We start from the raw sequence: 24,848 nt of genomic DNA on the forward strand, positions 1-24,848 counted from the left end.
CATAGGGACTATCTATCAGGCTTTGGCATGTACAGCTCAACAAATGGAGCCCAGCACACTGCAACCATGTGTAACAGATATCTGGCCATATGAGCCACTTTCTAGTTGAAATCCAGCCCACAAGAACACCTCAAGGCTCATATGGGAGAGGAGGGTCTAGTGAATACTAGAGTCAGCAGGATAATTGGGTTTGGAAGTGTCACAGGTAATGCAGATGCTGAATATGGTATTTCCCTATTAGATGTAATTTTACATGTGAGGAATGATGACAAACGGGGTGTGGCTGTATCACAAGTTCGGCTGTAGTGCAAGACCAATTTATTGCTGTACGAGGAGTGAGATCACTGTGGAAGCAGGGAGGGACACAGTCTGAGGAGGACATTAACTAAAAGCGGACTTAAGAATGCCTCTGGACTTCCAAACATCTTTTACTACATATAATAATACAAAAGGTCCATCTGAGGTCAGTGTAGGTCTCACAGACCCCCGGACCTGAAGAATGTGTTAAAGCGCAGACGAAACAGCGCTCAGCATATAAGAGCAGTCATGTGGAAGTCCCGAGGCTGTGAGGGAGGGGAGGAGCCACAACACTATTGCTGCCTTAAGTAAGAGAGATGAAAGCTGGTGTGTGAACGTGTGTTTCAGCGTGTACGCGCAAGGCTATTCTGTGTGACAGCACTTAGGCAAGACATTAAACATGGGTCACTGTCCCCAAGCCCTCAGGTGGTGTGGCATTCCACCACTGGGAGCACATCTTGTGGGGTGAGAGGACCGCCTGCCACACTTTGCTGAGTAGAGTGTTGTCAGCCAATTCTCCAAAGCACACATACACACCCCCCCTTGGCAAGCAGACATCTGAGGACAACACAAGTGGAGGAGGAACTACAGGGGATATGTATGTGGTGGGTAAAAGCAAAAAAATTTAATATTTAATTTGCCAAACTATTTGACACACCGCTTCTGTCAAACCACTTCAAGGTACAGCATTGACATATTTTATTATTATTATATATTACAATTTGTTAGAAACAAAAAACTGATCCACATCGGTGGAAAGTGTGCAGTGTAATGACTCAAGTCATCAATGTAGAATAATGCCTAACATATGCTATAAATGTAAGCACCAATGACTCAGATCAATAACTGCATTAGATAGCAATAACATAAGTGAACAAAGTAAACAACTAAATACTCATGATGAAAAAAAAAACCCAAAAAAAAAACCAGTCAACATAAGAAAACCATACTGTCCTCATTATCTATACAAACATGATCCAAAATGTGTCCTGACTTCTCATGTTAACTCAACAATCAAAAAGCCTAAAACACATCAGAAAGGAGTCCCCCAGAACCAGAAGTGTGTACTTTGGTGATAGCAACTTTAATCACTGCTGGTGTGTGACCCACCAAGGTGACCTAACTCACCCAGCTTTCCGCGGAGGTCGACAAGCTCCTGGGACAGCTCCCTGCGCTGCCTTGTGGCTTCATCACGCTGCAGAGGAAGAAAATATAAACAGTCATGCACCTGCTCATTCAGATGTCAAGTGAAATGTTACTTATATATAATATTTTCAGATCCTCCTAAATCCTCACAGTCATGATCACAAATGAGCAAAGCCAACATTCTGAATTTGAGAGGTTATTCACTAATTAATGTAACTACTTACTTACTAACTAAGGAAAATTCTGTCAGGGCAACACCCTGACACATTACCATCTAATGAATACAGTTTTCCCTCCTTGCCAGGATATTCTGTTTGCCAAATGTAAATACATTAAACAGCCCAGCAGTGGTTAACTAAGACAAATACATTAGCAAGGATAGGGGGAGGGGATTAAGGAACCTGACATTCAACACATGTTTTCAGTCTTAGCACATGCCTCTTGTCAGCCTATACTTCTCCCTTTCTGACTCAGTTTTGCAGTAAAGAGGAGGCTGCGCTGCTGCTGCAGTGCTCCTCTAGACTTCAAACTGACGCATAGTTGAACCAAAAACTGTTTACCTCTCACTTACTACCCTGATTTACATAAACAACCTGACACACTAAACAGAACATTACACAGCCTGTATAATTCAATTACAAACTTAAGACAAAAATGCCCTGTAAGACAAGCCAAACATCACTTCACTCATCAGTTCACAAAAGCAAATACAGTCCACCCTATCCTGCTAGACTCCAGATATGCATCTATTCGTCACTGCAGAGTAGAACAATGTAGAAGCCAGTTACCCTCTCTGCAGCGCAGGGAGCACTAAGGCACGCTCTGCTGCCTGAACAGCCCATGATCCACCCTCAGCCTGAGGATTGGGTGCCGGAGAGCACCCCCCCCCCCCAGCTATGGAGATCCAGTACTCCAGGACAAACAGTGGTCCAGGTGGACGCACCACCACCTCACACCGCAACCCAGACTGCTCTGACTACATCTGAGGCAGGACTGAAAAAGCCGCTTCACTGGCTGTGGTGAGTGACTGCAGAGTGCATTACCGTATTACACCTAAAAAAAAAGAGAAGGGGCAGGCTACAGTGTGCATAAGAACAGCCTCCTCACCAGTGAGGTGAGGTCACTTTAAGATGACACTAAAAGGCAGCCAGAGTGGAGCAAACAGATAAATTGTACAGAGCTGCCTGAGATCAGACTGATGGAGCAGGACTAGTGCTGTGCTGTGACCTTCCCTGGGGATCCATGGAAAGGTTTCATTACTACCATCCCCCCACTACTCATCCAAACCTACATTAAATCATCCCCTCACCCCTCTGCACCATTACCTTACACTCTGCTGTGCAGCTACAGGCTTCATGGGTACAATCTCTCCACTACAAGATGATATAATGCTAAGACAGATCACATTTCGAGCTTCTGTGTGAGCACAGATCCTTACAGTCAATGTATAGAATATAAGACGATCCGCAGACTGCATTAGAAACAGCACATCTTAACCAGTAACTGTCACTGAAGGAGGGCTGTGAAGGAAACTGAATCATAACTGAGATCAAGTCAACATGCTCTAAATGAATGTGTGTAATTATCCATTTTTTAACATAAATAACTGCTAAAAAAAAAAAAAAAGTTTTAATAACAGACCCCTATTGTTTAGCTGTGTTTTAACTTGGTCCACTTTCTAAGTTGGTAAAGCCCATGTGTTGTTACTGGAACGCTGAGCTGGGTGCAAAGACTAGACATGTCCCCAGTGTATATCAATATGATACCACGTCAGGTGTAGAATAACACTTAATGCAAGACTAAGATCAATGACTAATTGCTTCACATCAGGTTACAATTTCCTGGAATTTTTGGGAAATATCAGAAAGCAAGTGAAGTAAAGCAAAATTGTAAATCATTTTTCTGGTTATTTTCGAATATGCTTGCATTGCTACATTGAAATGAAATTTGTGTCTTTGTAAGAAGGTATGTTACACCAGGCCCAGTGCTTACACATCACATCCAAACAGATGATAAGAAACAGTCCTTGCTTAGTGTCTGGCTGCAGTTCATAACCATATCAAGTTAACAACTGGGACATTCTCACACTATGATGGTAAGATCCTGCCTCCTATTCTTGGTCTGATGGATGGCCACCAGATTCCACTGAACACTACACGCACACAGACTGATCCAATCATACACTGCATATGCAAATCTGTTATTTTTGTGCACTGAATTGATGTTTCCATATCAACAGCAAGTTCTGTGTGTTAGATACTGTAGGTATTAAGTGTCCACTAGACTCATTAGTTCCAGCAGAGGGGGTGAAAATAAGCATGCTGTAGTTGAAGTTGAGTCAGTGAGACAACTGCTTTTCTATCAGAGAGGAACAAACACGTTGTGTTTTTAAAATTTGTTGATGTAATCAGTTTCACAACTCTGCCACCCAAACAGATGGATATGAGTCAAACATCAGTGACGACAGATCAAACACTGTGCCTTACATACCAGCTGTTACAACACAAGGGCCAGCATCTAATAACAAAAAATATTTTTCTCCAGTGTTGTATGATGGTACTATATATCCATCAGTCAATACTCTACACCATTCTCAAAAACTAAATTACTACTGGCTTTCTAATGCCTGGAATGTGTGCTCAGGTAACAACAGGCAGAAGGCACCTAAATACCTGAGGAGCAAATGTCAAAATAACTTAAAACACTTGACTGCATAATCAGAATACCTATATTTCCAACTTTTTGATCAGGGGGCAGTGCAGCTGGCAGCAGAAATTAAGAGAGAACAGTACTCACTGGAGCTCACTGAGGCTAAAATTGGACTGATATGAACTCTGTCACAACTGCAGCTATCCAGAGCGCTGCCACAAGGGATCTGTCTGGTGTCAAACTCTGGTGGAGCGAGGCAGAAGTAAAGAGAGTTGCTACAATCTAGGCCGAAGGAAATAAATGCATGAGTGACTTTCTGTTTTACCACTGTAAGAAGCAGTGGTTTAATTTTCTGAAGTAGAGCTCAAGTGCACAAGCACTTTCACAAGTGTTAAATTCTCGTCAACGAACATCCCCTTGTTTTCCTTTCCTCCTCAGTACAATCTCATCACACACTTTCAAATAAAAAAAAAGGTTCCAGGAATTTCATACTTAAAACACAGTTTGTTAAGACCTTTGGAACTCACTGATTGAGTGGAACTCACTGATTGAGTCATCAGCGGTTTCTTTTCACATGGCAGCAACCAGGAACACAGAGATTCACACCAGAACCCACCCATCTACACAAGTCCCTTGACTTACCAGAAGGAGTCACTACAGCAGTATACAATCCCTCACCCACAAACACAGCTAAATTTTGTAATGGACCTCCGCTAATCTGGAAGCAACGCAGCTAAAGTAGGGTTTGAAATAGGGTCACTGCTGTGGTGTTGTCCTTTGCACCACCCTGGTGCCCTTTAAGTCTACGGTCTCTGCAGTACAGGGACGCTAAAATGAATAAAGATTTATGTGTTCCATGCAGGTTATTTTTACCACCTCATACATGTGCATTTAATGGATTTGGCCTCCAAACCCTGTGCTGATGAGTCAGTGGCGTGGCCACAATCTCAGATAAGGTCCAGGGAATGATGGAAAGTTCCCAGCGTCCTCTACAGGTGGCAAAATATGATGCAAATGACCTGATGTCTACCCCTGGTACCACTGAATCAGGCATCACCTGACAATGACATGAACTTACAAAAAGTAAGAAAGTAAAAAAGATGACGACTCAACCAAAACAATATAGAACCTGCCATGAATCCCCTCATCAGACTAACAATCACTGTTTTTAAATAACAGCACTGAACCAGATTAAGTATTTTTTATATACATACAAGTGTAGTGTTTAAAATTATGATGAAAAATTACTAAATTTTTATAAATTAAAAGACAAAGTAACTTGCCAGACATCTCCACACTGATGCAGTAGTCCTGTATGCATGAAAGGTTGAGTGGTGTAATTCTATGAAATCAAGACAGGGTCATACAATTTCACGGGAGCCATTAAATATCATTTTATGTCTTAAATCAATTTATATTTGGAGGGTACATTCAACACATAAAGTGTGAAACTATTTGACAGGGACACTTCTAAAGATAACCACAGGGACTGAAATAGCTTGAGACATTTTATGTACTCAAACAGGGTAACAGGTTATCTGATTTGTTTCCTCTAGGTTTACATGAAAATGTAGATATACAGCTTTACTAACTACATTAGGCCAATTTAATTTAATAATTCCCTCATATCACTTGTATGGCATCTGATTTAGATATACTTAGTAGAGTCCAAACATCACATAAAAATTTTGCGTGGGCAACAACTAAATGAGGGAGTATGATGGCTGGGGTTGGGTAGCAGTTAGGATAAGCCTGTTTGTAGTGCACTGTGGGAAGAATAATCCTCGGGGGAATACAGTTCCTGGAAGCCAATCACATGGCACCACTATTAAAACAGCTCCAAAACAAACGGCAAGCTTTAACATCCATATTTTAAAAGTCTCTCCTGCTTGTCTACCTAAATAACCTATGAATATGAAAGGCACGTGTCGGTACAACTGAAAGACTTGAGGTGGGCTTTTTGATAGTAGCCACAATGAGTTCAGTGTAGCAGAATTTCCCTTTGATTCAGGATTGCTTCAGTTGTCCGGTGGAGGAGGAGGAGACGACGCCGACGCCAGGGCTGTTTTGTGTTAGACAGCTTTCAAGCATGTCTGTGTCTAGCCCCTCATACCCCCAACTCCACATGCTGTTGCTGTAAATAGAAATGCCATTTGGCCATTTGCTTTGTATCAACACAGGATTTGATGTTGTAACACTTGTAGTCATAATCCAAGGATGATCAAAGGAATCATAAAATAAATTCAGACTTTGTGTGTTGTAAATTCAATAATTACAAGGGGATATTTTAAAATAATCTGAGCTCAAGAGTGTGTTTATTCTAGACATTTTAACTCTGTTGGCAATTCTGAGATTTAAGATTATGGTCGTTTTTAATCTGCATGTTAAAGCAAAAACTAAGGTAAAGATAGCTATCTTATATATAGATAACTTTATTTGCAAATTCAACTATTGCCTTTATTGCGAGACCCTCTTTACACATGGTAATATTGGCCACGATGTAATTCAAGCTGTATTAAACACCAACAATCACAAACTGAACTCAGCCAGTGATCTTCAGGTGTCGTGACTACTGACAAATTCATACTATTGTTATCTTAGAATTTAAAGAATCCCATTTTGTTCATATATTACATTTAAAAAAAATTACATGAGCAAAAATGTTCCTACCTCAGCCAAAGTTTGCTGCAAGACAATGGCGACAGCCTCAAATCTGCAGTTACTAGCTGCCAGGAGTCCTCTGAGCTGCTGGATGCTCTGGTCCTTTGTCCCGCCCTCGGTGACTCTCGCTGGTACCACATCTGGAGGTCCATTACTCTGGTTTTGTTGGCATGCTTGCTGCTTCGGGTGTTGCTGGCGGGAGCTGGCCTTTGGTTTGTTCTTGTCCACTGTGAGAGAACATGTGTTGAGTGTCGTGACAACATTGATCATCATCATACCCCCCTCCATAACCGCTGCAGCTGCTCTGACAGCAGTACCACCCACCCTATACAATCCCGTCAGGGTCACAGATGCAGCAAGCTCCAGTGTCAGAGCCCTGGATACTTCTGCAGTCCAGAACTGTTCTGTCCAGTCAGTCTGATGATTCCCAGTGCTGCTCCTCCGACGACACAGACATAAAGACGGACCCTCTGAAAGCAATTAGTTTTCCATATCCTAATTCAATCTAGTGCTCTGCAGACACTGGTCACCAAGGACAACCTATTTTAGCAAGGCTTTGCTACTGCAGTTTTGATTTACATCAGCTTTAGAAATACATCACCCCCACAAAATAGCTACCGTCAGTACTATTAATGAATAATAATAAAACATCAGAAACGAGGAACACCAAACTGACACACTCATTACCACTGAGTGTTACAGAGAAGATGGGAAAAAGGACTTATCTTTGATATTGAACACCTGTTTGTTTATGAGGAGACTGCAGTGAGTGTTACGTAACATAGCAGTGAGGATAGGTTGAGACATATCGGGAATACCAGTGAGTGGAATATGCTGTACCACTAGCGGCTAGTGGGCATTCTCACTCAGATCTGTCTGCTGCTTTGGATGGCAGCCATTGGAGCAGATTAATAAGCAAAAATCTGATCCTGGAGCTGCAGAACATACAACTCTCTGCACCCTGGCATGATTGGCGCAACATAATACTGCAGAGTAACATTCCATGCTGGCCAGGCCAACAGAGGTGACACTGTTGTGACAGTCTAAGAGGAACAGGAAGAAGGTACAGACACAAAAGGTGTAGTCAAGGAAATAAAACGTAAACCTTCTATGTAAAAACAGATCAATATCATCTGAATAATTACATGCTGCATAAATGCCACTGACTGACGTGAGTTTACACAGCTTCGTATGCATAGTTTACCTCAAAACTAGTTTGTCAGTGGCCTTTAGAGTAAACAGCTCAGCATATAAGATAAACAGACTCCACCTGGATGAATGGTATAACTGACAAAACAAGGCATACGCCTTCCTATCATTTAAGTGAATTTCAGAGTTCTGTTGCCTCTAATGTTTTCATTTTACATTTACTTTGAAAGAAAATCTTCTTCTGATACATATCAAAACCAACAGTGCTGTGCTGCTCGGCTTTTAATCATATTGATGATAGAGTTCCCTAAATTTAAACGTGTTTCTTTAAATTAGGATGCCCCCTGCTGGTTGTGCTGAGAGCAAAAATACACACCATCTCAGGTTGGATCACGGCCAATATGTACCAGAAACATTCCTGCATACAGAATAAAGCCAAGCTCCATCACAGACTCAAGCTACTGCACTTCAAAGTGTAGAAATCTCACATTTATCTATGTGATGCTATAACAAACATGTTATAAGTACTTGTTAGTAAGTAGCAAGTGAACCTCTTGTCCTTCATGTAATACCACGTAATTGTTATTTTTTACTTGTTAATGTAGTTATTGCTATAGTTATTGTTTGCCCTCCTGGGACAATTTGAAAAAAAAAAAAGGGATCATAACCATGTTAGCAGATGCCACTTTTAACATATCCATATAAAAAAGAGAAACGGGTGGAATGAAATGTGTGTTTATTTCTCTTTTCCTCCAGCTATCTTGTGCTTCTTTCCAAGACAAGAAGCGGACATTATGCAACAGTTTCTGCTGAAGTCAACAAGTCAGCTTTTAAAACAAAATGTCTTAAGAAAGTCTTAAGAGGGTGACGTGTGCCAGTCCAGATCTCTGAGATGTGGGCAGCAATTCAGAGATTCAAATCCTAAATGTCATTAAATGATAATTCAGTCTAATTATCAGGCTACAAAAATGAAATCATGTATTTACTTATTTTTAACTGTCATGTGGCTTTTCCTTTCCATATACACACACAAATCTGCACTCTCATTTAAATTTGACTTTATATAAGAACATAGGTCGTCTCTCCATTTGACTGCTGCTCCATGGCAACAGAGGACCTGCAGCTATTTCCATCCAACTGACTGATCAGAGTTGATGACACATGTTGCCCGCTTTATTTAATGCTTCTTCCCTGGCTCAAAATAATTTTGTACCATTTCAACTAGCACACTTAAACCAAATACTGAGTGATTTAGTGACTCCACTGCATAGCACTCTGCTAACTGGAAGGAGATATCACACCATAGCACAAAGCATGATGGGTGCTGAGACCCCTCACAATCAGGCACTTGTTATAGTGCTTGGTTGACACAAAACCAGACAATAATTCTCAGTGTAACATTCACTGGACACTCGTCTAAAATAAATAAATGAATAAATAAGTAAATGTGTTTATACCAATTGATGCATGGGACATTTTGTCCGTACCAAAACGACTGGTTTTAAAGTAAATTTGCTATTCTTTGCTGTGTTCAAATAAGAAATAATCTGTCTGAGCTCCATATTTGGTCATAACCTTTCAAAAACCGAAGATGAATGCTTTAAATAATGTGGGAACCGTAGGAAGCTGCTGTGTTCCCACAGTCCTGTTTAACAATCACAACAAGGTTCCCAGGGTTCAACCTAGAGACCAAGAACCAAAATAACCTTGGTACATCTTAGGGTGAAACAGGAGTACTGGGTGTCCCAGTGAGCGAGAGAGTGCATTTTGACACACACTCGTATAAAAAAACCTCAACAATAATACAAATGTTAATATGACTTTAAGAAGGAAATAGTTATGATCCTAGTTTAAGTAAAATTGTTCCTGAATTCAAGATTCAAACCCTAAGAAAGTCTGATACACTTCTGGTGACCAAGGTAGGTAAATGTAAGATGAACCTCCTGCTTTGACGGCTAGTAAACACAGCCCTCCTAAAAATAGATTTCAGAAACTGCACAGGTCTACATGAGAGTCAAACTCTGATAGGCTTGGCCTAAATATTATAGCAAAGAGATCCCCCCCCAAAAAACCCATAACAATTTAAGTACAAATACTATAAAAGACTGAAATAACTGACAGACCTGCTTGGAAAACCACAGTGTTCTTCCTGCATCCTGACAGCAGCTGAATGTTTCGGAGTAAACCCTTGGCTGTCAGACGCACGTGGATGTTCGACAAGGAGAGCTTTGGAGACCATAACATCTCGCAAACACAAAGCTAGACGGCCACAGTTTTAGTAAGAAATTACAAAAACAAAAAAGTGTCCAAATGCTGAAGCTTAATGCTGACTATGAACCACATGCCATGGTGTGTCTCAATGTATCATGGCTCAGGTGAAAGCAGCACAAAACAGGCAGAAAATAAATAATCATTAAAAAACAGTAGTAATAGTAAAAGCACCACTGAGACAGCCTTGAAAAAAGTGAAGGCACCCAGCTCAGCATTGCAGGTCACCCAACTCAAAATTGAATTCCCAGCTATTAAGGCTGTAAGATACAGAGAAGGTTAAAGGCTGGCCAGTGGTTTGTGACACAGCCTGATAAACATGATGGGGGCAAAAGGGGAAAAAAAAGAAAAAAACAAGCGAGATAAATCCTTTAATCCTCTTGGCAAACCTGGCGTCAGCTATTCCCCAAACACACGGATCTCTCACTGCAAAGCAAAGCAAAACAGCATCTCCAACCTTGATGATGATGGCGGTGCTGTGGCATAGCTAGGATGCAGAGGGGGTGGGGTGGTAGAGAAAGGAGTGGGAGGAGAAAACACTACAACTGCAGCCAATGGGAATTTAAGTTAGACCTCCACTCTTCCTCTCATTTACTCTTTTCCTGTGTCACCAGCAGTGGGATGGCAAGAGATGACAGACTTCTCATGGCATGGTTTTGTCTAGTGAGCTGTAAACAGCTTGGCTGGCACAGCTTTCTGTGAAAATGTGTCCTCCGTTATGACTGTGAAACATATTTAATCCAAAACTGTGCTGCCTGAGCATGTTAGCAAAGGCATGTTTTCCATCTAGCTTCTGCAAAACTAAGCACAACCAGACTATTAACAACTCTGTAAAAGACAGGAAAACACACGAAGAACCAAAAAATTTGCATCAAACATCGTGTGTCAGCAGCAGAGAGCAACTAAAGGCCAATAAAACAGAGCACCCATTACAGCTCTAGTGTAATTATGTTTAGAGGAAACAATGTAAAAGAGTATAAGAAAATATTCCACTGAGAGACAAGACACCAAAACTTGGACGTTCTGGTGAAAAACTAAACATGATTTTAAGAGCATTAAATGCAACAATATAAGGGTTTAAATTGCATTTAAAATATCAAGCACAACAAGTCAGATAAACATCAAGTGAAAATACAGGTAATACAGACAATAAATCTAATGGCTACAGCCTTTAGGAACACAATGAAAAGACTCTTACCATGTCCACTTTGAGTTAGACGAACGAGCCTGGCAGAAGTGGCCCTTGTCAGTGGACTGAGTGTAGAGCTTGAAGCTCCTTTACTGGTGGAAGCAGCAGGTTTGCATGCTGTGGCCAAAGCTGTTACAAGCAGAAGATCCAGGCGAGAAACGAGGCTGGAGTTAATCTGACCCATAATGTAGCATGAACACTGGCAACTGACCACAACCTCAGGTAGCTTTTATGTCAGGACTAAGGTCCTAAACATATCTCTTTAAGTTTTAATTAAACAGTAAGTCATTAAATTCAATCAACATCAAAATGACCTAATCAAACACGGTTACCACACAAGTTTAATAACATTAGAAAGTAAAAATAGCTTTCTTGTAGTTTATTCACTTTCAACCCGAGTCAGATTTATCAAGGCTGTTTCCTTATCATAGAGTGAGGATTTGATAAAAAGGTGTAAAAATCCCTCACTCACATTAAGTCTACAAATGGGAGGTAAGAAAGGGAGATTTAACTGATCAAAATTCGAGATCAAGGCTTCAAACTAAATGTATAAAATGAGAGACGCATTATTGTACAGGAAAAGCAAGATAATTGAAATGATTGTCTGAAATGTACAAATCTGCTCACGTAGTCCAGTGTTTTTCCCAGGGGTTGTGATGAGTCTAGCTTTAAGCACAACTGATTTGAATGGGGCTGGTTTATGTGCAGCTCCTCCAGAAACTGTAGAGAACAAGTAGAGACGTGCTGGTTAGATTCAAATAAAAATCGTATTGTTTTGTCATTTCAAATTCACTGGGCATTTAAATTCCCTGTGTACTTTCAATTTAGCACTGCTGTAATCACCACTGACCACATGTAATCATCGATTAATTCCATTACTGAAAAGCATTGAGAAATTCTTTGCATTGATGCTTCATTTAATCCATATAACTGAATGAAATAATCTGTAGAATGCTCGATTACTAAAAATCATTGTTAGCTGCAGCCCAAATAGTCACCACTGGTGATTTGTAAGAAAGCCATACAGTATCAATCTACTAAAGAGGATGTGAACAGACCATCTTTGTTATAACAAGCACAACTTGTTATAACGTGTTATATTGTGAAAATAAACCTACCTACCTAACCTCAAGAGCATCAAGGTAAATACTTTTTTTTTTAGTTATATAAGTGATATAAGCATTCTGGTAAAAGAAAATGAATGAGATCAATAAAAGATGATGTTAATCTGACCATTTTGACATTTACCAAATACAGTAAACATAAAATGAAATGTATAAACAATACAAAACAAATATGTATGTCCTCTGTGCTAAACTGATCAAAGATTTAAATTAGCACTTCACCATGGATACCGCAGTCATGATTCAACTTCCAGTGTCACTTACTTCTCCAAAGCTTTCTATCTTTTCCAAATGCAGCTAACAAAGGGATGATACAAAAGCGATAAGATCCAACGAGCAGGCATGTCAAGAGGGTGAGATCGCAGTTGGATGCTGCACTGCCCTGTGCCATTAAAGATGAGCTGTTGAAAACATGCGCTGGAGATTCAGTCCAAGTGCAGCTTCGAAGTCCTGTGTACGCAGCCATTGGTTTTTAGGGAAAATAGGGAAAGTGCTCCTTTTCTGCACCTCAGACGATATCAGTTGTAATGTATGTCTGCTCAATTTCCTCCAGGCAGTGTTCTGCATTAACTGGAGTGGAATGAAACTCGTTGCCATGACAACCACACTGGGGTGGGGGGTCCCCAGTTTGGAAAACAGGTCTTCTCAGCCAATCAGTCTTGCATGCTGTTAAAGATCCCACTGTCTAACAGGGCTCCCTCTCGTTATACAACACACTAGTAAGAAAATAAAATACCATTATATGGTTCACATTAGAACCATTTAAAGCTGCAACATAGAACGATTTGCTTTGACTGGTACCCTGCTCATTCATACAAATCTCTTGGTAGCTTTAAAAGAGATGCCAAGCTCCTGTATCTTGGCAGATGTGTATGTATTAAATCAGACAAAGATTTGCCCCGGGAGAGATTAACATCCCAGCACAGCCTTGAAGTGGGTCACCATTTAAAACACAAGCCCCTCCCTTCCGTGCCCAGATGTGTCCTTAAAAAGCACAATGAACACCATGACCTGAGCCCAGGACACAGCCTGTATAAAACTAATACTTTGTTCCTTTATGTATTGGCCTGTATGGGGCTACACATCCTATTTCTAAAAACAATGTAAACCCTTGTTTGGCTCACCTTGTGTACTCCCAGTGCGTTCACTTGGCTCAGTGTGAACACTGGCCTCAGTAAGGCTCCTAGATGGCCCCAGGGTCCTGCGTGGTAGTCTAGAACCAGGAGTAGCAGGAGGGCCCATAAGAGCGGGGCGTGTAGGAGTCTGAGGAGGTCGGAATCCATTCAGCTGGGCCTTAATACTTGCCGTTGAGCCAGTTCCAAGGGATGGCTCTCCTGTTCCCTGCGCTCTCTGACTGACTGGGATGCAATGGAGCACAAATAAAACACTGGAGCAGCAGCATTAACCCCTTTATTAAGGACAAATCCACATAAGTGAGCTCACTTTTGTATTGGTCATGAATAGTGGTTAATCAGTCGACGGATTAATCGGGTCGAAAAGGCCACAGTGTGACCAGACTGGCTGGTTTATAAGGCCTGATTTGGCCAATCTTTTTCCTCATAACGGGTAGTAAGAGTAGTGGTAGTAGTAGTAATGAGCCCTTTTCACTGGATATTTTAAAGAGGTTTGTCAAAAACCAAACATAAAAAAGTACCTTTAAAAGTGTGGGAAACAAATATTATTTCATTCATAGAACACTTACCTACTTCTTAATGGTTACATTTAATATAGACATTGTACAAAACTTACCTATTTCACTCATCACAGCAAACATGTAAAATTTTATAACCAATACATGTAAACAAGCTAAAAAAGGCTGTAGTTTAAGCAAAATAATGCATCCTCGTGGAGTGTCCCTGTGCAGGAGCATGAGAAGATTATAACTTTATTACTGTGCTCACGGCGCTTGTTCCAAACATTGTGTTCTCACTATATCACTATTGGTGAGCTTAAAACCTCCCTTTCCTTCCCCTGCAGATGGCTTCCCATCAGAGGAAGAGTCCCCCTCGTTCCTTAGGGACACCTCTTTCTATGAGGAGCAAAGGGAGTTGGTTGTTTATCCCCAAAGCCTGGACAAGAGACCGGAGGTGACATCTGTATCCAACACTGTTCCTGTTGAACACAGCTGTGCTCATCAGGAGGACGACAGTAGGTCTATTACAGGAACTGCTCAATGTTACCCTCTGATGGAGAGACTGCTTTACTACAACCTGAATACTTTTAGTTTACAGCATGTCTAGTGCAGAGCCATGCAGATCAAACCTTAAATAATGTTTTTTATTATTTGAATCATTTTAATTTTTCCTGAAAGGATGGCTGCAAGCTAGTGAATAAGTCATAAATGTTTGTCATTGGAAGCCATCTTATATCATCACTGTGTTGCTTTGAAAGATATGCTGCACTAGCTATAGTATATAACCCACCCCCACCCACAAAACCCATGTACCTTTGGTGCTGCTATCAATCCTACATAGTCCTTCAAGTACAGTCCAAATCAAATTATCTACAGTTATACAAAAGGGTTAGAAGGTGGGGTATACGATTCTGGAGAAAACCAATTCCATGACAAATACCACTATATAGAGCAAATGACAATACAACATGTAATGTAACTAACGCTAGCAAAGATGTGTTTACACTGTGGGTTAGCAAACTGTAGCTTCAGTTGCTACAGCAAAGCTATCATGCAGAGAGAACGAGACAGTTTCCCAGATCCAGCACAGCAGCTCCAGTCAGTGATACTCAAAACTCTCCTGCTACTATAGCTAACATCACAACAGCATGTCTTGGCAAATTGGAAAGCAAGCTGAATGTCCGTGGACAACTAATTTAATGTTACCCGACACACAAATCATGACTGGACAGGCTTGTGTGGCTCTGATTGAGCCACTTGTTTTCCATGTACAGAGCCAGGGCTGTGAACAAACACCAAATTCTGTTTCAGAGCACACACAGAACGGCCAGCTAGCGAGGAGATATTCGCTGAATTTGACAAAAAAGCAGTGTATTGGATTAGAATCACTTATGTTACTTTTAAACAGACCTATTGCACCATTCATCATCATCATCTCTCTGCTTTGTCAAAGACAGGTCTTAAGACTTTAGGGTTGACCTACTATCAATGTTTATTTACTGACATATTCGGGTCAACTTTCTCCTTTGTGAAACAAATTAAGGACAACACTAAACTTTTCTCAAGACTCCCACTACTACGTGTGTGTGTGTGTGTGTGTGTGTGTCCAGCTAATAAGAGCGCTACCTGTACTGCTCTTCTGCTTGGACTGTGGTGTCCCTACAGCTTTGAAGGTCCTGAATTCATCCCGCCCCAGGGTTCCCTGCCTTTGCCTGGTTGACAAAGTGGCTGGTTTGGGACTGGCAGCTGGAGGTTGTGAAATTGGTGTCCCTCTTGCTTGTCTAGGAGATGGCCGCACTCGAAATCTGCTCTTATTCTCATCCCATGAGGCTCCTGCTGTTGTCAGCTTGCTTGAATCTGCCTGCAAAGAGAGCAAATTCTCACTCAGTCCCTTAGCTTTATTATCCATTTTCACAAAGATCCAACCAAATCTTTGTGTGTCCTGCTCTAAAACAGAGATCAGCTTAAAACAAGTAAAAAAAAACAACAACATGAACGTACATCAGTTAGGGAACATTGGTCTCCTAATCCCTTATTTGACTTGTATGACTGGTGTTTTGTCACTATATTTGGATTAAAAGTGGCTTATAGAAAAAGCTACAAGGACATGAATATTAACAGTATTTGAAAATACGTAATGAAGTCCATACTCACCACCAGGCTGATCCTCTTAACCTCCCTTGTGGAGTTTTCAGCAGGTCCATTTGTGCCCCGTTGATTCTGGGAAGAGCAGTTCAGATTCCCTGGTTTGTTGTGGCCCAGACTGGTGTCAGCTTTAGGAATGGTAAAGCTGGTTGAGGTCCTTAGAGTTGTTCTCTTCTCGTTGTGTGCCCTAGGTGACAATGGTAAACTCTCTGATGAGCAGCGTGGCCTCATCGTGAGGACAGAAGGCTTGGCCTGACCCAATGCTGAGCCTGACCTGACCTCAATTTTGTTTGACACGCCCTTCTTTGGAGTTGGTTTGGGATCTGTTTGGCAACTTCTATCAGGGGATTTTTCTGAGGATGAGAAGCAGAATGTCTGGTTGCCAGCATGCTGAGCAGCATCATCTGCCACTTGGCCTGAGGCTGCATGTATACTCGCAGCTGGGTGGTGGTAAGGTGGGGTTGTTCTAGTCGTGCTCTGTCCATCAACAGCAGTATGCCCAGGTGACCGTATCATCGTCACACCTAAATTAGTAGCCCCTGTATTCACTTGTCTCTGAGTGTCACTGACAATTTGAGTGGTGGTAGAGATAACTGTAGTGCTACATTTTACTTTGGCAGGACTCATCCTGATGGCTGCTCCTCTATGTGCGTCAGTGTGTCTATTGTTCACATTTACTTGTGAAGCAGGGCTTGGAACTGTACTTCGTGTCACAACTTTAGATTTTACACTGCTGAAGTCTGACTTGGGAAACTTCTTAATTTCCATTTTCTTGACTTTGCTGGCTAAAGGCAGCTGTCCTGCAACCAAATGTTTAGGAGTCACAGAGACTTGCTGCAGTTTAACAGACTGGAGTCCTGGGCTTCCTGCGTTTCCAGTGCAGGGAGACTCTGAAAAGGAGGGGAGGCTGGGTATCTTGTTCCCAATGTTTTGTAATGGAGTAGAAGTTTGAAAATCCTTCTCTCTGTCTTGCATAGCTAACCGAGTGGACACACAGGTTTTCCCTTCTTCAGGCGTACGTTCTCCAGGGAAATGGGGCTCTCTTTCAGCACTAGCAAACTCAGGCCCTTTTCCACTCTCAGGAGACGCTTCACAGACAAATGTCATTAAAAGACGTCCTTCATTCTCACTTGGCAGAGCTACAAAAGAGTTGGATGTTGCCATATCATATTCCTCAGTAGTGAGCTCTGCCTGAATGAAAGTCATTCCAAGACACGGATGGCCTATGCTCTCCTCAGTGACTCTGTCTGTGGATTTTTCGCAGACATCCGGCAGAGAGGTTGACAGCAGGGCAGACTCAGAAGCAGGCAATGCTCGCTGTCCAACATCTAGAGAGATTGACGACTCCTCCAGGGAAGAGACTACCAAGAGTGCCTGGTCCTCCAGACAAAAACTGTTGCTCCTTATTACCATTTCCCCAGAGTTCACTGAGCAGCGGCCATTCTCAGTTGATCCTCTACTGGAGATCTCACAAGAACTCAGCTGGCTTTCCCTCCCAGCAGAGTCTGGAGATCTCACTGCACTGTTACGTACATCCTCTGTGTTCTTACTAAAAGTCAGGTACTCTGATCCTGTCTCATGGTTGCTTATCAGACTCAAGTTTTCATTCCAGAAATTCACACTGGCATTAACAGGTGTGGCAATAAACGTTTGGTTCAGGTTCATACTTACACCACAGAACACATGTGGTAAGGTGTTGTTGTAGGGGTTATCCACAGGGGTACTATCACAGAGACAGCCCTCCATTGTGTTGATGTAAGGGGAGCTGTAGGCTTCTCTGTCACTCAGGTTGGAAAGGCTACTGTTGGAGTCAAGTGAAGGGGACGGTGACATGTTGCTGTAATGACTCTCAGGGGAACGGCCCAGCTGCAGGTCTCTGTGGGGCAAAGCAACTGTGCGCTCAACGTGGTCAGCGGACATGTTCAATGTCTTATTAGATATTTTGGAAACTTCTGTAGTTCTGAAAAAACATTCAGTTAGCGGTACTGCAGTCCATCAGATTTGTTGATCAGGTATGAATATCTGTAAAGAGGAGGAAAACGTTTTCTTTAGAACCATGTTACTACATAAACTATGTTGACACCTTTGTAATTTCACAGAATGTTAAAGAACCAAACACCCCTAACTGAGCCATAGACTTATGCCCAGATGTTCTGGTGTAAGATTAAGAACTCCTAAAAGCCAAAAAGGCTTCAGCTTGCCCTGGTAAGCCTTTGCAGCCATCAGCCATTGTAAAAATAGCTGGATAATCAAATTATTTATGACTTAGTTCAGTGAAAAAGTCATTAGGATCATGCTTAGGGTATACTGTACTGTAGTAAGTCTGTCTTAAACTCCTAGTTGTACTATGTGCTACACGCTGGTTCAAACAGGTTACCTGAGTATCTGTACCCTTTCTGAGGAGATGTTTTACCATTCACAGTATCATATGTTAAAGCAAAATTTGTACATCACTATCACTACACACTATTGTCATTGCTGTCTCTTCTGAATCAAGGTTTAATAAAAGCTTAAATGTGAGGATGGACCAACAGTTATGAGCAGTGTTTCTACTTTAAAATGAGCCAACATATGTTTGGCATGAGAAGTAATGGCAGCCTTAACTGCTTTGTTGTGTTTATTTAAGCTGACTGGACTGCTAAGCTTGCCAGCCACTACTACAACAAAAGCACCATTGTCGTTTGTACCACCAGAGAGTAAGATATCAAGTCACCAACAGCCTGAAAATGTTCCAGTATGCAGACCGCAGACATCCTTGTGCATATAAGAAAATGTGACACATAATCTTGTTTCTACAGCAAAATGGTAACCTTGGATGGTTTTATAGCTCCATCTACCCTGGTTGTAATTACCCCGAAATACCTTGATTTTTGGGAGTGAAATTGTGTCTAGTTTACGGTCAAGATTAATGACAACGGAGTAAGGAGGGGCAGAATCAGTGAGGCTATGTCTATTTTGCTGGATACACACAACAAAACGCACAAAACAGATAATTCCTAAGCTAAGAAGATTTCTCTCGGTTGTCAGAGCATTCAACTCTAAAAACACTACAAAACAAACAAACATAGAATTGTCATGGGAGAAAGGCTTTGCTTTACAACATGCTGTATGTTAACGTCATGTTTCCATTCTTGAGTGGCAGCCTGCTTACCTTTGGCTTGCCTGTGCGTTTTACTGCTAAGATTGAGTTTCTTTTGTGAATGTCAAAACATAATTCAGCATTTGGTGTCAAAATTAGCATTTTCTTTGCCCATCAAGTAGAAAGATCTACTTAAAGTTAATGAAGTAACCAAAGAGTTGAAGAGTCATAGACACCTGTACTCACTAGATTAAGACCCGAAAATACTAAAGGTGGGCAAAATAATAATTATAGTGACAGTTTTTTTCTCATAGCCAAAACAACAGCCACATTTACAAACCAATTTTTCTATCACATTGATAGCCTACCTATGTGTCAACTTGATTGTATTTATTTTTCTTAAAATGAGACACTAAGAAAATCATATATAAAATTAACTATGATGCAAAAAAATCATACAAAATGTTAATGCAAACTTCCCTGGAGCAACAAAATATTGTTTCCTCAAAAACACATTTATAAAAATCAAGAAGAGGTGTCCTTGCAATGGCTGGACCATTCTGGCATCACACACACAAACTTCAAAATGATAATTAAGTTGTTAGATTTCACTGCTAGACGTGGTTCAACCTCACTTAAATGGAGGTGGCCTGACTTTAAAAAGACGGATGTTGCTCAAAAGACATAAATCTGCAAACTATGTCAAAAACTGGTTGATGTTAAAGACCACAAACTAACCACCGCACAGAATATCAAGAATACGAAAAGCCTCGAGAGTCAGCTGTCCACAAAAGACCTAAACCAGCCATGGTACGAGCACAAAAACAAACTCCAGTTCAAACACTGCTACAATGATGCTGACAGAATCAAAAGGCATTATGACAACAGCTACAGACAAATGAAATGGTTTACTCATTCTCACACTGTTTGATGTCAGATTTCAGTGTTTTGTATATTGTGTTTACTTGAATGCTTCAGTTTTATGTAAAAAAAAACAAAAAAAAACAAGGACTGTTTCTGTTAATGTCATTAGAAAGCAGCAATTAATATTCTATTAGCCAGAGCAAGCTAGTACAATATTAGACATTTTTGAAGGATGCCAAATATCGTCTAATTATCATCCTTGACAAAATCCCAGAAATATCGAGATGAGATTTTTTGTCAATATCGCACAACTGGAGCTATGTATGGAAGAGACAAAAACCACAACATCCATGAATTAGAGTCCTCAGATGAAATATCTTCTGAGTGCTACTCTATTCTTTAAAGTGATATTTGTCTTAAACATTAGGGAGAATGACATTTGGTAATAATTAGTCCAATAATTGTTAATAATTAAAATTGCACTACATCTGATAAGGTATCAAGGCAGCTCTGCTTTTATCAACATGGCCAACAGTCCAAATCTGGATGAATAATAATGTTTGTTTAACAGGCAGAGACTCAAACACACTTTATATTACAATCTGTACAATCAAGTAAAGTATACAGCCTTGGCAAACTACTGTGCACATTGAACCTTGGCAAGAACTGCCCCTCCTGGGCCACTGCAGTATCTTCCCGCACAGAAAAACTACTGAGAACAGTGATTTCTCTGGTTAAATGTGTGACTGGGTATTATCCTGTTACGTAAAGTACTGCACCTGAGATAAACCTTGACCTGACAATGTTTATGGAAAAACAAAACCATGAAATTCAAGCTAAAGGACACCGAGGCAATGAAAGGAAGGAAACTCCGCAGACAGGTCTGCAACACTTACCTTTCCCTAAAAACACTGTTCAACCATAATATGAAATAACTTAATACCTCCACTCTTGTCCTCTCCATTCATGAGAACAGTGTGGAAGAAAATGCACACAGTCAGCTGTACTGCCTGCTGTATCACTCCGTATTTGCAGGTTCATCGGGCTCACTTCACCCACTCAGAGACAAATCTCATCACTGCTTTCCTTCCAAAGCACTATATCCAGCCAACTGGACAGACAGTGGTGTGCGAGTCTGCTTCAGCCAGACACCAGCGGCCCCCGTCCGTGCTCGTGTTCAGAGTCAACCGTGCATCAGTAACATCTCAGCTTGAATGAGGGTGGCTCTTGTGCAGGCGTCAGATTCTGTGCTTTCCTCCCCTCCCTGAGGTAACGTGACTTAGTCCAGCAGGCCTACTGCAGCAGTGGATCAGCAATCTCTCCAACCAGCCACTGTGTCAGTCAGACACCATCAGTGACTCGGCTGCACTTGGCTCCTCAGTGCAGGCATGTCAAGGGCCAGCTAAGCACTGTGCTAAGAGCAGAGCTCCACTCCCAAGTTTACAAAGGGAGCTAGCGGAAGAAAGTAACATGTTACCTTATCCATGCCGAGCACAGTGCAGGGGGAGTGGCCATGGCCTGCCGGGCTGAGTTGGCATTCACTGTTGCTTAGCAGCTAAAGTCCCTCTTTTATGAGGGAATGCATCAGGCGGCTTTTTAGTGAGGGATAAGTGACCAGGGGAGCAGAATGATGGGAGGCCTAGGTGCAGGAGAATGTTGAACTACCACTACTTTTAAATGGTAGATCGCAACCAGAATATGTATAGAAAAGTCCTCCACTGACATCGTCACTGTCTGATGACACGGCCTCATGTTGTACACAAACAGGTCAACACATGATCCTCAGACTACAGCAGTGGTGTGACACCAGAGTCTAAGACCCCTAAGACCCATGCTATTTCTGCTTAATCTATACAAGGGCACTGACACTGGGAACCTACAGTCTAATCTTAACTGGAGAAAAGATAAATCATGGTATGGGGTAGGCTTATTATCTCCTCAAGAATTAGTCTTATATCCTGTACAATACGTTATTTAGTAGGTCTACTTATGTAATGTTAGTATTTCATCATTGCTCTTCACATACCGCTGTTAACAAGTATGCAGATGTTATGTAGCAGCAAAGTGATGTTCATTTTCAACAGAATTTAGAAAAGTCTTTAGACTCTCCAGTCCAAGACTCAGATATAAAACGTAGGTGATGCATGTCTATGAAGATTCTCAGTCATCCAGGTCATAGTTATCCAACGAAATCAATGGCAACTGGACTTGGTTGAAGAAGTTTTCCAGTATCTTCAACCAAGTCCAGTTGCCCTTGATTTTAACCTTCGTTGGATAGGTGATGCATGTTGCCACCTACACAGTATTGCTCTGAAAGCATACAATACATTCAAAACAAGTGGGGTGACTGACCAAAATCCCTCTGATACACAAGACTCACAGTAAACTGCCAACTACTGTGTGTTTTGAGATTCAAGACTATACTGCCTCGTCAATTTATTCATTTATTATCAACATCACCGTTTGAAATGAGACCTCACTACCTCAGTTTATCTTTATAAATGCTAGTAACAGGCATGCAAACTGATCATGGGTAAAAAAGGTGAGAAAGATACGCAAGCAGATAAACACACAGACTGTGTCAGAGGGGTCTGTTTAAGCTTACATGTTTGTATAGATAACTTGCAATTGTGTATTGCAACAAGAGAAAGATACTGACACACAACGGTGTCACTTTATGTTGAAAAGCGATGGGGACATAAGGATTGTGTGACGATGAACTGAACCCCCACCCCGAAAAAAAATATTTTCTCATTGGATCGGCACAGATCATGTAGGTGACCCATATTAGTTTCAAAACTGCGAAATTCGCCGAAAGGTGAAGGGTTTGCATGCCTGTAGTAAAGCCTTTAACTTTCTTTATAAAATATAAAACACAGGGATAAGCAGAACAGTGGTTCTCCATTTCTGAAGACCCGCAGGCATTGTGCAGAAAGCCTCAAATGGCCTTTCGTTGCCTTTACCTGGTTGACTGGACATTTCTGTATAATACAGTGAGCAGGTATGAGTAGCAGGCACAGCCATTAAAAACCCGGGCACATAGCTGCCCCACACTACAGCAGGGCAGCAGGTCAAGCTGGAGGATTCCTGACAACATACCACAGGGACAACACAGCCCTCTGTAAAGCACTGGGGGACAAAAACCACACCAACAAGCCTGGTTAGAAGAACAGTGTGGCACTGTTATAATATCAGTCAGTCTGCTCCAGCAAGAAGAAATGGCCAAGCCTTTCAAGACAAGACAAAGCTGTGGGCCTATGTGATCTAGTGAAAAACAGAGGCATGTTAGATGCATCTGCAGCTGTGCAAATGTGTCCTGGTTAGCTCTTCATTCAGTTAGCCTAATCTCTGACGCACAGTGAACACACATGTCCAGGGGGTGGACAACAACAACAAACAATAACAACAAACTAATTAAATTGGACCTTTAGTTAAGAATATTTGACAAGCTGCTTTTTTCCAAGGTCAAGAATTGAGCTCAATCTGAAGTATTGTGCTGGAGAGTAAACTATATTCTATAGTAACCTTTGGGAACAGTGTTTATGGTGTACTTTACAGCATGGTTTCATAAGGCGTTTCACCTTGCAATATGCTGCACAACTCCACAAGGATATTGACATTTGTTTAAAGTTGCACACAAGACACACAGGAATGCACAGTCACCAAGTTAAATTTGTGTATTTAAAGCCAAAAAAACATGAATCAATGTAACGTTAGCTGCGTGTATTTGTAGTTGTACCTCATTCCTCCCTGCCCACTCTGACACATGATCATTGGTACAACATTTTCTGATCAAAACAACTACCCCCTGCACTTGACTGGATTTCCCCTTTGCGAGGCCTCCTCCAGTCAGTTAGGCATGTAATTAGATCAGGAGTAAACATAGTATGCAGCTAAAAATAGCAAGGAAAAAGTCCTTAAATGGTTTAAAAACACTACCCCTGGGACATCATTAAAAGATTAGGAAATAAGATGATATTACTATAGACCCGGTGTTCGCCAACATCAGCAGTCTTGAATACAGTTACAAACCTGACGGACTAACGTTAATATTATGGTTACCACTAACGATATGAATTTCAACGGTTGAATAACAAAGAGCGGTTCACAGGAGAACAAAGTCAAACGTTAACTAACGTTAGCTCAGTGTTAACTAGCTAATCACAGAGTTTGGCGCTAACGGTAATTTCTGTTGACAGGAGGTAAATTAAGCAATATTTTTTGGTACCATAAACAACTACAGTAGTGAAATAATAAGGTATTAAACTGCCTTACCTTCTGCCCAACATTCAAGACAATACTTGTAGTGGTCATGTTAGATCATAGAAAGCACAGTAGTTCGACATAAGAAACCCGACTCAGCGCTGGACTGATGGCTCGTTAACGTTGCCTGTCACAGGACCAAGCAGCACAGACAGGACCACACTGCTGACGAAGTCCTAATGAACAATTACTTTCACCTGTTGTTTTCCTTTCTCACACTGTCATCTTTCATTCACAACAGACTGGCCATGACCGAGTTCAGCTCATGTTGTCCCGCAGAAGCGATGAACAAGTGTCGTTTCTTGACCTTTGACCCACCATGATGAGTTGGCCTCCCCACACAATCAACGGTTAGACATAGAAGATTCGTTTTAATCAGTT

The 24,848-nt window shown here is 41.3% G+C and overlaps 1 protein-coding gene across 6 annotated transcripts in view; it reads right to left on the reverse strand.

Moving 5' to 3' along the window:
• The window catches only part of mtus1a (microtubule associated tumor suppressor 1a), a 30,293-nt gene extending 5,541 nt beyond the window's left edge, over window positions 1–24,752 (reverse strand). Inside the window, exons 1-8 of one of the 6 annotated variants that reach the window (XM_038698564.1) lie at window positions 24,480–24,751; window positions 16,271–18,283; window positions 15,743–15,977; window positions 13,608–13,841; window positions 11,987–12,079; window positions 11,369–11,488; window positions 6,763–6,980; window positions 1,426–1,492 (exon numbers count right to left, since the gene is read on the reverse strand). In XM_038698564.1, the coding sequence (XP_038554492.1) occupies window positions 1,426–1,492; window positions 6,763–6,980; window positions 11,369–11,488; window positions 11,987–12,079; window positions 13,608–13,841; window positions 15,743–15,977; window positions 16,271–18,181 (2,878 nt within the window). In that variant the 5' untranslated portion in view covers window positions 18,182–18,283; window positions 24,480–24,751. Of the gene's footprint in view, window positions 1–1,425; window positions 1,493–2,231; window positions 2,422–6,762; window positions 6,981–10,025; window positions 10,647–11,368; window positions 11,489–11,986; window positions 12,080–13,607; window positions 13,842–15,742; window positions 15,978–16,270; window positions 18,284–21,147; window positions 21,546–24,479 lie in introns of those variants that run through there. The other 5 variants (XM_038698566.1, XM_038698565.1, XM_038698568.1 and 2 more) reach the window with 5 other exon arrangements.
• Between the last annotated feature and the right edge of the window lie 96 nt (window positions 24,753–24,848).

Source organism: Micropterus salmoides, unplaced genomic scaffold (assembly GCF_014851395.1).
Source record: "Micropterus salmoides isolate LMB-PRFRI ecotype aquatic unplaced genomic scaffold, ASM1485139v1 Ms_hic_scaffold_5, whole genome shotgun sequence".
Lineage (NCBI taxonomy): Eukaryota > Metazoa > Chordata > Actinopteri > Centrarchiformes > Centrarchidae > Micropterus > Micropterus salmoides.